Here is a 13734-nt window from a genome sequence, read left to right on the forward strand (position 1 = left end):
CTGCTGCCTCCTGTACAACATATACGCATTGTGACACGGGCAGCCTTTCTCAGTTCCCTGCTCATAAATGTGTGGTTCAAAATGCATCAGCTTAACACTTTAACTAACCGCAAAATCCAATTTATTGCATTGTTATCTGCCTATCCACTATAAGAAACCACACTGACAATCGAGAGCTAATAGCCACTTATCACATGACGGTTTCAGCGCTTGTGATTGGCCAAGTTCATAAGGGGTTCTACAACATGGGTACGAGGAGTGAATTGACTGTCAGTGCCATATCCCCAATGCAGAACTTCATCTTCTCGGCTTTCAAAACTTTATAGAATTTAAAAAAAAAAAATTCTGTGATAACTGTGTCCAATATCATTTTTTCTATTTATACATCCCAGAAGTCACATTATACTCACACAAGGTCAACCAGTCCTGTTTCTTTGCTCTTACCACTCGGAGACAAGTACCATTTTCATAGTCTTTCGTATGACCCGACCGGGTTGTGATCTCGGATCTCCCGACTTCGATGCGGATGTTCTAACCATTAGGCCACCGAAGCGGTCTGCCCAGGTTTAGAGCATAGCATGACAAAACTTTGACAGAGTGATATTTTGTTCGTCAAACAGAGGATCTTCACACAACCAATAATAATATCACAATCGTTTTTTTTATTGTTATGACAACTACATTGACAACCCTGTGTATACATGAGGGCAATATGTTAAATGAAGGGTCTGTGTCAACCGATATTTTTATTTTCGTCGGTCATACTGACTCAATTTTCAGTTTTCCAGAGCAAATACTGACTGACTGGATTCGAACATTTGGCGTTTTCTAGGCCCAAACAGTCATGGTGCACGCCGCACAGAGCAAATACTAGTATTCTTAATGTCAGATATATGCAAATTTGTTTTAGATAATAACTTGGTTTCATAGGAAGCCTAGAAGAACAATAAAAGGCTCAAAATAATTCTTAATAAATAATATAAGATAATTAAGACAATCAGCATTTAAGATAAAGGTGTTCTAAGACAATGGCACGGACTTGCATATATCGTTCTGTTTCTCATACGCGTCTGTATATTATCGCTTAACACAATCCTCGTGTGTCAATATGCCCATAAGGCACCCTACCTGTGTTTTTTGTTGTTGAAAATATCACTTTGTGTGTCATTAAACAGTTAAATATGTAAATGACATAAACTGTAAACTCTGAATGACTAATCTGACACTGATGTTGCTAGAAAATACCACAACTATGACTAAGGTGCCCTAGAGGGATGCACAAGGCTTGTTTTGTGGCACAGTCTGCATCATTCAGTTGAAAATGTTCTTGTCTGTGACACTGTTTTTCAAGATGTCACAGAATTATTATGTTGTATACTGTACATGATCTAGGGATTATTTCGATTGGTTGAGTGTTGTGCTATATAAAATAAGAAAAGAGATAGAGTCAAACATATAAATAAGTACATTTTCTGACAAATGTCACATCGGGATTCCCTTAAAGTCTTCTGTTCTCTGTTCTGATGATGTCAACCAGACCCTTTGATTCACGTTGAACATCACAGAGTTTCCATCATTGTTAACGAACTCACCCCAAATGGTTGTTTCCAAAATTTTCAGGGATTTGGCCGCGTTTGTTTTGACGGGGATTATTAACACGACACCGCATTTTGTTCACTTTTCTTTTAAACTTAACTCTCTAATCGGGTGTCGAACTCACAACTTCTGGTTATGTAAGCATCAAACCTCTGAGTCTCTACCACGGAAATAACATTTGTGGCGACCGCTTTCCAGCTCATGCCTCAATATTATACACAACGAAAGGCGGACAATATGATTTATAGACCATACGAAATTGGCGATTTTCATCCCTGACTTTAACTTTTTTGGCGTGAAAGCGTTGACAAAAGACAGCATAGGTATAGTTTTAACATTTAAAGCAACTTTTCATGTATTTAACCATGATTTTGCTTAATGAGAAATTAACCGTGTCTTTGATTCTTGTTTCACCGCGGACCTCGTCAGCGTGGCTAAAACCTGCGGTGGCGAAAACACAATTAACATAACGGCGGCATCATCCCAGATCATCGGTTGTGCATTTACTGGTATCACTCGAAATGTTCCAGTTTGGACACATGCTTTCATAACTTTCACAAACAGCAAGGGCGGTAACTCTTTGCAGATGGCGCCAAGGTAGCGTACAATGTGTTACAGGCAAAGTTTGTGTTGGCTACCAGTACGTAGATCACATCACGAGATAATGCTTACGTCAATCACTCCAGGACTGTTCTTTGGAGTTCCCAAAGCAGAGGAAAATTAGAGCTGCGCCTGCGTACATCCCCGAGCACATATAGAAGATTTCCGCCCAGCTCTGAGCAGTTCCCTGAAAATTATGACAGAAATAATTTGATGTCAGAGTAATTTTACAATGTTTAATGATTGAATTGTAGTTTCTGTGTTAAATACACATAACTGCATTTATTTTATTGGTGTTTAACGCAGAACTAGGTAAAGATGTTTTTCACTTTATATGACGACATTCAAATTTATGGTGGAGGAATCTCGAGAGCTCAGACAAACTACCACTCGTCATACACCAGGTGCCTGACTTCTTATCGGCTTCGACGAGAACATCCTATACGACTGAGCCAGTAGATACAGGGGATTTTCGGTAAAAAAATCCATATTCGGTAATAAAACGAAATCTACATTCATCAAAAAGTCCTCAAATTATTCTCTTTCAGTAAATACCAGACTATTCTATTAATAGTGTTAAAGTCATGAACAATCTAATGCGACCCTATCTGTAAATCATAAGGTCTTTATATTACCGATTTCAAGAGGCGAAAGTTGCACAGACGAGGTTAACATTTTGTTAAAATTAATTCGGATATTCCAACCAAATGACACAAAATCGATTGGATTTGTGCTGCTCGATTCTTTGTTGTTGCCAAAACTCTTCGGTATAGCCTCTTTAGTAGCAGCCACATATAATCAGTTAATGTTTTTTATCCGGAGTATTCTCTCCTAGTTTAAGTTATATTTTTAATACGATTCTACGATCTGGTGTCATCTTCGGAAGAAACATTTATTTTCTGATACGAAGGAAAGTAGTTTTACAACAGGATCTCCGTAACATCGTTTCCATACTTGCGTATACACTGACGTGTGTTATAACTTTTGAGTGACATCAAGCTTCTGTCCATCCCTGCCTTGACGCGCAAACATGCTACCTAATTATGACCTTGACCACTGAGGTCAACATGTGTTCGAAACAGGTTTTAAAGTTGATTGGATCAGAAGCACGACAAGCTGAAACGGATTTCATCTGAGTATGGCGTAAATGGTATATATAAAACACCAGTGAAACTAATCACACAGTGAACCGGTTTTAGAGTTCCGCGATATAATCGTTCCAAGTAGACAATCTCAAGGCCCATTTCCGAAACACAATAAAACACAAGTTCCCAAAGGAATACGAAAGAAATGATATATAAATAGCAAATATAAAAGATCACCTAACACAGTTTAGTTTCTAAGGAGGCAAATGAATTGCAACTTCATAGAAATCGTCATACTTCTGCCCTTGTATACAGACACGGACACAACCATCTATCACAGAAAAACTGAACATTTGTAACCAATGTATGGGACATCCGGTTGACCTACTTGCAACAATTCTGACTATGATTGGTCAATTGTATGTTCTTGATTGACAGTTCGGAAAGTTCTATTACCTCGTGTGTTATTATAGATGTAACGAGAGGTGCGATCATTCCTGGAATACAGCCCACCGTTGTAAGTATGCCCATTAATATCGCCGTATATCTGCGTAAACACAAGGATCAGGGTGACATGTTCAAATAGTGAACAGATGCATGCATACACTCTGTAAAGCATTCCAAACTTTAAGCACAACTGCATTTACTTATTTGCTTGATTGTTGTTCAAAGTTGTACTCAAGAATTTTTCATTTATATGACGACGGTCAGGTTTATGGGTGGAGGAAACTGTAGTTCAGAGAGTAAACCATTATACCTTACCCATATGAAGGCATCTTCAACGTAACGATCTCTAACATCACCCAACCTATGGCGCAGTATTAACCGCGCTTGCAGGAAGGTGCACAAATGTAAAACAGGGAACTGGCAAGATCGGCAATATCATTACACTTCAACTTCCGGTCTGAGACCAGGAATGGTTAATTTAGGCTTTTGAGTTTTCAGTGGCAGTTTTTAGCGACAGACTTAGTTAATCGCACTTAGGTCAGGTGGAATGTGTGTATAGATAACGGATTTTGTTGAACCCAACACGTCTCATGGACAACTTACATGAAGGCTGGAAGATAATATACAGATGTATGGGAAGGCTGGTTATAGCATTTTGATTTAGGAACTCTTAGGGCTTATTTTGCATATATAAATGCTGCTTCCGACAAGTAGGGATAATGAATTCCAACTACAGATCTGCCAAGAAATGAAAAAAACACCGACAGGAACCTGTGCCAAACATTCGATCTTGCGAACAGTTAATTTCCTTTAAAATACAGCTTTAAAATTTAGTAAACGTGGATTTAATTATGAAACTTCATTGTATTTGGCATGTTGAGCCATTTCCTTTTTTCAAATGTTTTCCTTTGTTGTCAATTAACAGTGGTTCACCAGTAGATGAGTGTGTTTTGAAATGCCACAGACACTGATATGAGACACTAGGTAGAAAAATGTCCTACATGTGAGCTGTAGCTGAACTAACTTTATTTCGCAAATTTGAGACAAAGGTCGCGATATACTACGGCACCTTCGGAAGGCATCCAGGGAACCGTTGAGTATGTGCAATGCAAACCAAAATTGTCCCGAAGAACAGGAAAACTACAACCATTTGACAAGAGCCTGTACAACAACTTTTTTTCGTTCGTTCGTAACGGCCACAAGCAGTATATTCAGCGTGCGGTTATGTACCGTTACTTACTTTGGTGCTAACTCTATGAGGACAAGTCTCAGTGCCACGGGCACAGCTGAGTAAACGGTTGTTGTGATCACTGTTAGACAAACAGCCAGAATTCTTTCTTCAGCGGTGAGAAATGACAGCGAAAAAATTGCGGCCGCTGGCACCATCAAACCTGCAGGGTCAAGAACAAACTCACAGTGAATGCATTGGGGAGAGGCTCCTGGGTCATTGCGCAGGCTAAGAAAAAAATCCAAAGTGTGTCTTCTGATGGCTGGACCAGTTTGGTTCGGATTAGACTTCCATATGGGAAAGCTAACATTCTGTATCCCACGAGTGACAAATTAGATACCCTATTAATTGTAGAAGGGGGATAAAAGATAAGGATGACGCAGTTATGTGGTATATGGAATATATAGTCCGCCGACATATACTATTGCCCTATTTCTCTACAATTCCGTTATCTAGAACATTCCACGCACTTGCACGCTAACCATCTCGGCCACGGAGGCCTCCTTGATGGGGTTTCCTTGACAAAAAAAAAAACAAAGATAGATTGAAAAACATCACATTTTACGCATTATATAACAAAGGTTACACGACAAGACACCCAAATACATGATCCTTTGGTACATGTGTACTCAGCACTATCTAAATAAGGAAAATTAACAATGTCAAACTTTGTACAATCCACACATAAAATTTCAAAATAAGACAACTCACACACAACAAATGTTGCTTTGCTCACAACCGTCGTTGAGTATTTGCTCTTAGATGCCTGATCCATCACAGCTCCGGATAGAAGTGAGCCCAGAAACTGGCCAATGTATGGCAAGGAGGACAGAAGTCCATTCTGAAATTAATGAAATAAAGAAATATAAGAAAATACTTATGTTACTGATTTAATGAAATTCTATATACAGAAGCTGGCAGTGGGTAACTATTAGTTTGACTGGAAATTTTTTTAGCTTTAATGATTGGGATTACTATGCATCCGTACAACAGATCTCGTAATTATTACATTGGCTAAACTTGACTGATTTACACATTCTTGACATAGAGCTGATTATAAACCGACAGTCGGACACTGAGAGATCTTCGTGAAGCAGACAACGGCCACAATTATTCAATTGCTGGGAAAAAAAAATGATAGACTTGCCTCCTCAACATTAAAGCCTAACACATCCCGAGCCCACATCGGCTGGTTCGAACTCTGAACATTAAACACCCAGGCACCGGCAAACTTGGTCAGTAGGCAGGCCAGAAACGGCGGACAAGTCATCATACTCAGGAACAGTACACAGAATTGCTGAAAACACGTCATATCTTGTAACGTCATATCATGTGACATTTTATCAGAACACGTCATTCCTACGGAGTATTGATTCAGCAGGTAGATGTATCTTGTTCGAGGGAAGTTGTACACCTTATATACATGGCTTTTATTACCGAAGGAAAACAAAGTACCGATATCCCTGTGGAAAATGAATGGCATGTACAGCAATTCAAAGTAGACGTGGGGAATTTGGAATGTAAGGCGAGCCGGAAATGATACTTTGAAAGGGTTAAAATAAAAGACAGCTCCTATTCTGCTGTTTTACTAAGCACCCCTGAGTCCTGGTTCCTTTGTATCGTTTTCATGCGAATTATAAATAATAAACATTTTGTGCAATTCTAAACCAGTGACGTCTAATAAATTGCAGTTAACATCACTGTATTGTTCTTACTTAACGTTTTTTATTCTGTTTGAACCATGGTGCTAGGGGGATGTAACTTTTTTATTCTGTTTGAACCATGGTGCTAGGGGGGACGTAACTACTTTTTAATTCTGTTTGAACCATGTTGCTAGGGGGATGTAACTTTTTCATTCTGTTTGAACCATGGCGTTAGGGTGGGTGTACCTATTTTTTTAATTCTGTTAGAACCATGTTGCTAGGGGGAGGTAACTTTTTAATTCTGTTAGAATCATGTTGCTTGGGGGTTGTAACTTATTAATTCTGTTTGAACCATGTTGCTAGGGGGATGTAACTTTTTCATTCTGTATGAACCATGTTGTTAGGGGGATGTAACTTTTTCATTCCGTTTGAACCATAGTGCTAGGAGACGTAACTTTTTCATTCTGTTTGAACCATGTTGCGAGGGGGTTGTAACTTATTAATTCTGTTTGAACCATGTTGGTAGGGGGATGTAACTTTTTCATTCTGTATGAACCATGTTGCTAGGGGGATGTAACGTTTTAATTCCGTTTGAACCATAGTGCTAGGAGACGTAACTTTTTTCATTCTGTTTGAACCATGTTGCGAGGGGGATGTAACTTTTTCATTCTGTTTGAACCGTGGTGCTAAGGGGGATGTAACTATTTTTTTTTATTCTGTTTGAACCATATTGCTAGGGGGATGTTACTTTTTTATTCTGGTAGAACCATGTTGCGAGGGGGAGGTAACTTTTTAATTCTGTTAAAACCATATTGCTAGGGGGATGTAACTTTTTAATTCTGTTAGAATCATGTTGCTAGGGGGTTGTTTGAGCCATGTTGCTGGGGGTGGGGGGGGGGGGGGGTTGTAACCTTTTTATTCTGTTTGAACCATGTTGCTAGGGGAATGTAACTATTTTATTCTGTTTGAGACATGGTGCTAGGGTGGATGTAACTATTTTTTTAATTCTGTTAGAACCATGTTGCTAGGGGGATGTAACTTTTTCATTCTGTTTGAACCATGTCGCCAGGGGGATGTAACTTTTTCATTCTGTTTGAACCATGGTGCTAGGCGATGTAACGTTTTCATTCTGTTTGAACCATGTTGCTAGGGGGATGAAACTATTTTATTCTGTTTGAACCATGTTGGTAGGGGGATGTAACTTTTTCATTCTGTTTGAACCATGGTGCTAGGGGGATGTAACTTTTTCATTCTGTTTGAACCATGTTGCTAGGGGAGGGGGAATAACCTTTTTATTCTGTTTGAACCATGGTCCTAGGGGGGGGGGTGTAACTATGTTTTTTTATTCTGTTTGAACCATGTTGCTAGGGGGATGTAACTTTTTAAAGCATATACATGAATAGCTAGAAAAAAAACTGACAGCGGTAAATTGACAGGAGGCTTGATTTCACTGACTAACGTGTGACAATTCATCAACTATCATACTGCAGAGGCTGCCGAGGTTTGATTATCCTGGCTGCAGTCTATTATATGCTAATCTGTGGCCACACATGGTACAGAAAAACATTTCTTTCCGTGTCGACTTCCTGTGCAATCGTTCGATGAAATGCCAAGGGAAAGAAAAAGAATATCTGCGGTAAGCGCCAACAAAATAACCTTAGAAAAGTTAGCCTACAGTCGTATACGTGAAAGACAGCTTAATATTTATATAAAAAAATATAATACGTAACGTAGCTAATATATTCTCAAATATTGCCAGTGGTCTGACGAGCCGGCTTCATGTTGGTTCATGTTATATGTAAGCATTATCTCTAATGACAAGCAGGCCTACAATCACGTAGCGTTTATAAATCTTAATGAACTTTATATTCATGACGAACAGCGGTGGTTCAGCAGCATGAACATACGATGTTATTGACAACATCAAGCAAGACTGCTTGTCTGTTTGTTTGCTATACATCTGTCCATCCAGACAAAATGGTATATTTTTGGCGCGGTTCGGAATCTAGTGAACTTGCATCGAGGTCTTGACCTCTTGGTGACTGAATCGCTTGGACACGCGAGTTGCGGGTTCACTGACTGCTTTTGACAACACGAAGCCTTGGTAACAGCTAACTGTCGGCGAGGCTCGTGTGGATGCTTGTACACAACGTTCGATGAAGACCGCATGTTTTTTTTTTTACCAATGTCGTGTGCATATCTGTACAACACAATTGAGTAGAAAACTATACGTCAATAACTTGCCAAACATCGGGGGTTTACCTCAGGCACTCTGGTTTCCTCCACACATGGTAAAAGTGAAAAATTCTGGAGTATAGCGTAAACAAACAATCTAATATATAAATAAATAATAAATAAATAAAAAAAGGCTGAATGGCGATCATACCTTTGTTGACTTGGTGGCATTGTTTTTAGGCCTGCGCAATCGTTGGTTTATGAATTCTCTCTCCGCCGCTGAGATCCTGGGGTGCTTATCTGGACCATCGTACACCAGGATACACAGGGCAAGTACCCAGATGAAGCAAAAAACACCTGAACGAAAACATGGAAATTCAAGTTATAGCTATGCCCTATTTTCTTTTAACCTAGACAGTAGCCCTGGTTGAACCGTTCATTATTCTGCTTCAGACCCCGGACAAGGAGCGACGGTTGTATAACCATGGTCGTCGTTACCTTATCAAAACATTTTCACTATAATTTAAAAAAAAAATAAATAAACAGAGAAACATTGAACACAGACTGCAGAGTTGGACCGGAAGTGCACGTTGGGATGGTGGACTGTGACAGTAAAACAATAACTGAAGATTTATCTGAGTTTATAGACGCCAGGAGTTTTTGAGTGCGTTTTGAGCATCACTATCAAACGTATGTCAATCTAGATTCGAGGAACAAGTATGAAAAACAAAAATGAAGTTAAAAAGGTGTAGAGCATGTAATATCAAATACACAGTCTTAGTGCTGAGCGTTTAACCTAATGGCATAAACGTACTACGCCTACTGGAATAAATCTATGGGTCGAAACAGACATTCGTATACCAGCCGTCAATCAAAATGGACGTTACGGGTCAACAGGAAAGGTCATTTCCCAAAATGACGTACAACGTCCACACTAATTCTGACCAGGGCATGATTCCAGAAGCCACTATAAACTTACCTGTCCCATAGAACGTCAGGGGCCATCCACTCAGAAATTCAAAGGTACATAATATACCGGAGAGAACAAACGATATAACATTGCCTACAACCTTACCTGCAAACAGAAACACATTTTCAGTCACCTCTCAATTATCATATTTATTGTGAATAGCTGCGTGTAGTCCGTCGGCTTTGAATCCGTTTTTCTACCACAGTAAGTCAGCAGTTTATCGGGATTTTTTAATCGGCTCCCACTACCGATAGACCTAACCGTCGGCGTATGTTTGAAAAATCATGAAGTACACCAATCAAGTAAGTAAATAAATATTTTATGACGTTTACTACGTTAGTTAAAATTTCTACATCGGAGAACTTGGGTTTTAGACAAACCAGACTGTGACAAAGCCGTCATCTTCCCCCTCTCGTCCTTGGGAGCCCAACTAGACACCAAGTGCTGCATTGCTGGCTCATAAACTCCCTAAGTAAATATATAAATAAAAATAAAAATAAATAAATGAATAGAACTACCGAATTTACAATGCACTTTTCTACTTTATCGTCATTTATATAAATTCACTCTAGATATGTAGGCGAAGAAGTTAAAGAACAAACAACATATCGTGAATCCAAACTTCGCCACAGAATGAATATCGCTTAACGCCTTTTCGGCATTATTGCAACTAAGTTGCCTGCGGCGACCAGCTTCATCTAGAAAATGTCTGTATATGATATAATATCCATCTGATTGTTTCAAGTGACAACAATAAATATCATTCTTCACAATGAATATCATTCTATTCCCCGAGGGATTCTACATTCATACCTATATGCGATGACAACTACCGGTATATGTTATCATCGGCATTTGGAATAAGTCGAGAACAATATATTAAATACATGTAGAATGTGGACATCGACGTTAGAGTGTACAGAGATTTACTGTCTGTCAGTTTTCAGTTCAGTTTAGAGTACCGGTACTGTGTGTATGTGGCGACCAAATTCATCTAAAAAATGTATACCAATGATATAATATTCATCTGACTGTCTCCAGCAAAAACATGCTTTGAAACTTTCCCCAATTTGTACAATCTTAACTGTGAAATGCATATCGAACAATATTAATTCGCCAATAAAGATAGCTGTAAGTTAAATAACTGTAGTAACTGAAGAAAGGATTGTTGATAGGCCTGCCTTAAGACGGAAACTCTGATCCCAGGGTCATAAAGTTGTCTTAGACCTATGTCATTTTAAAGTCTTAACTTGCGTTATTAGTCTTGAAATTGGACACTGACTGTGGTGGTATTGTATGTTCCCACGCGATAGTTTGGGGATATGTATACTTTCGGGGCTGAAGTTGCAACATCAACAGGTAAGAAAATCAATGCGCAAAATACTTACCCCACACAGACCAATCACTACTCGCAGCGCCACAGTGACGTAAGCGCTATACGGAATCGCCATTGGTGTTACCACGGTAACGATGGCGGCCAAAGCCATGGTTACGATCATGATGGATTTGGCACTTTTCGTGGCCGCGTAACCGCCCATTATTGGTGATACAATACAGCCGTAATAGTATGCTGATAGTGCCAGTCCTTGCGTTTTGTCATTCCAACCAGCAGCCTTGAGGACGAATGGATAGAATACTAGTGACAAAGTAATGTTACAGAGCCCATCAGGATTTATTTATATATTTCGTTGGTGTTTTAGGCCGTACTCAAGTTTATTTCACTTGTACAACGGAAGCCAGCATTATAGTGAGAGGAAACCAGGTAGACCCGGGAACCCAAAATTCTCCTCCGAGCCCAGTACGTCGGTATCAATGGCAATTCTGGGTTCGCGACAACCACAGAAAGAACAGAAGAAATAACAAGAACGAAGCTGAAAACCATCTGAGAAATTTTTAGAAAATAAAAATAAATCTCGAAAAGTGAGAACAAACTGCGTGATATCCAAGTCACTTCAATCTGGATGACCGGGCGTGCAGCATTACAATGCATCACTGTACCTTAAAAACAAGTTTCCGCGATTAACTGCTTCCTAGAACGCACAGCCGCCTGCTCCCACTCAAACAGGAAGTACATGCACACACCCATCAGTATAAATCTTTAGAACTTTGTCGGGCGCTGTGTGTTAATATATTAAGATAAATAAAAGCAAAAACATCTAGAATGTTACCATCAGTGTGTTTCCGGATGTATTTGCTGAAATTTCGTAGGCGGGTTCATCTGTGCCGTCTAAATTAACACAGATACTGAGTCATTATCCACTTTGAAGCCTTTTGGAAACAAACAGACAATTGCCATGACGAGGTTTGCCCGGACCGTGAAAGTTAGAACCATCCCTAGGAAACACATGTATGTTGTCATCCACCGACATGACGTCAGCGTTGGCACTTTTTCAGGTTATTATTGGACTCTCGTAAGAGGGAATGCTTTCTGTAAAGATATTTTTTAAAAAGTAGAAATACTATCCAGGCACATGAGAGTATGCCGTCACAGAATTACTCTTGGTGAACCAAGACTAATTGTTGGATAGGAAAATATCAGGAAATAAAAACCTGTATTGAATAGTAATCCATGTTTGGATTGTGATCTAATGTGAAAAACTTAAAGCTATGATTTAAATTTACTGTTATCATACTTTGGGGTTTCTTGCCTGAACGCCGCTTCCGAACCAGTGAGGATTGTTGATTGACGATTACGACCTCATTAGGCATCGGCGGCAGTAAGACATTGGTTGCATAAGCCAAATCGGGCCCCATACATCACTAATCACACAAATTAAATTATACAACTCCTCCAGCAACCTGCAGATGGTCGTGGGTCCCCCCCCACCGACCGGGCGCTCATCGGTTACCTCTCATTGTAAATGAATATTCTTGAGTACGACGTTAAACACCAATCAAATAAATAAATAAATAGATAAATATATCTAAACATTAAATCATGCTACTGGTTAATTTCATGTTCTATCTGGTCTTTCATGACTTACCAGTCACTGTTTTATAGTTGTGGGTAGCCGTGGTGTTGGTTATCAATGGGGTAACATCCTTCGCCTCCATTATGAATGCTGATCTGAAGAGTCACGTGCTTGTATCTGTAATGTACCGTTACCTTGTTTGGGTTCTTTTTCTTAGACAGTTATCTGGGTTAGTCATGCACCTGTGAAATGCGAGAGAATACCAAAGTTAAGGGTGGGCCTCCGTGGCCGAGGTGGTTAGCGTGCCAGCGCGGAATAATGACTCAGGTGCTTCTCACCAATGCGGTCGCTGTCATCAGGTACCATAGGCCTACCTATACTTGGAAGTGGTGAACTTGGATGTGAGAGAGAGAGAGAGAGAGAGAGAGAGAGAGAGAGAGAGAGAGAGAGAGAGAGAGAGAGAGAGAGAGAGAGAGAGAGAGAGAGAGAGAAGAGAGAGAGAGAGAGAGAGAGAGAGAGAGAGAGAGAGAGAGAGAGAGAGAGAGAGAGAGAGAGAGAGAGAGAGAGACAGAGACAGAGACAGAGAGAGAGAGAGAGAGAGAGAGACAGAGACAGAGAGAGAGACAGAGAGACAGAGAGACATGGGTGGGGAGGGAGAGGGAGGGAGAAGGCGGGGCAGAGACAAAAAGAGTTGGAAAGGAGTACTTGCGGATGTTGGAGTTAAAGATTAACGTCTTTAGTCACTGGTGTGAATTACAGGGTATTTACGGATGTCGGAGTTAAAAGATTAACGTCTTGAGTCTCTGGGGTGAATTAAACAGTATTTACGGATGTCGGAGTTAAAATATTAACGTCTTGAGTCTCTAGTGTGAACTGAGGAGTACTTACGGATGTCGGAGTTAAAGATTAACGTCTTGACTCTCTTGTGTGAATTAAAGAGTATTTACGGATGTCGGAGTTAAAAGATTAACGTCTTGAGTCCCTGGTTTGAACTGAGAAGTACTGAAAGAGTTGGAAAGGAGTACTTGCGGATGTTGGAGTTAAAGATTAACGTCTTGAGTCTCTGGTGTGAATTAAA

General features: G+C 39.8%; 1 protein-coding gene and 1 long non-coding RNA gene across 2 annotated transcripts; both read right to left on the reverse strand.

The window, feature by feature from the left end:
- Positions 1-253: 253 nt before the first annotated feature.
- Positions 254-5793, reverse strand: LOC135465938 (sialin-like). Its single transcript, XM_064743320.1, has 4 exons — positions 5668-5793; positions 4969-5119; positions 3738-3828; positions 254-2383 (listed from the first exon to the last, which is right to left on the reverse strand). The coding sequence occupies exons 1-4, from the start codon at positions 5729-5731 to the stop codon at positions 2270-2272; spliced, it is 420 nt and encodes a 139-aa protein (XP_064599390.1). The 5' UTR covers positions 5732-5793; the 3' UTR covers positions 254-2269.
- Positions 5794-9751: 3958 nt separating this feature from the next.
- Positions 9752-12091, reverse strand: LOC135466069 (uncharacterized). Its single transcript, XR_010444084.1, has 4 exons — positions 11913-12091; positions 11133-11357; positions 10125-10212; positions 9752-9849 (listed from the first exon to the last, which is right to left on the reverse strand). It is a non-coding gene; the product is annotated as an uncharacterized LOC135466069 (long non-coding RNA).
- Between the last annotated feature and the right edge of the window lie 1643 nt (positions 12092-13734).

The sequence above is a fragment of the Liolophura sinensis genome, chromosome 5, assembly GCF_032854445.1.
Source record: "Liolophura sinensis isolate JHLJ2023 chromosome 5, CUHK_Ljap_v2, whole genome shotgun sequence".
Taxonomy (NCBI): domain Eukaryota; kingdom Metazoa; phylum Mollusca; class Polyplacophora; order Chitonida; family Chitonidae; genus Liolophura; species Liolophura sinensis.

Coding starts and splice junctions, on each gene's coding strand:
- LOC135465938 (XM_064743320.1), bottom strand. CDS start 5,731: ATGGATCAGGCATCTAAGAGCAAATACTCAACGACGGTTGTGAGCAAA. Junction 3,829..4,968: donor CTCATAGAGTTAGCACCAAA/GTAAGTAACGGT, acceptor GTGTTTACGCAG/ATATACGGCGATATTAATGG. Junction 2,384..3,737: donor CATCTATAATAACACACGAG/GTAATAGAACTT, acceptor CATAATTTTCAG/GGAACTGCTCAGAGCTGGGC.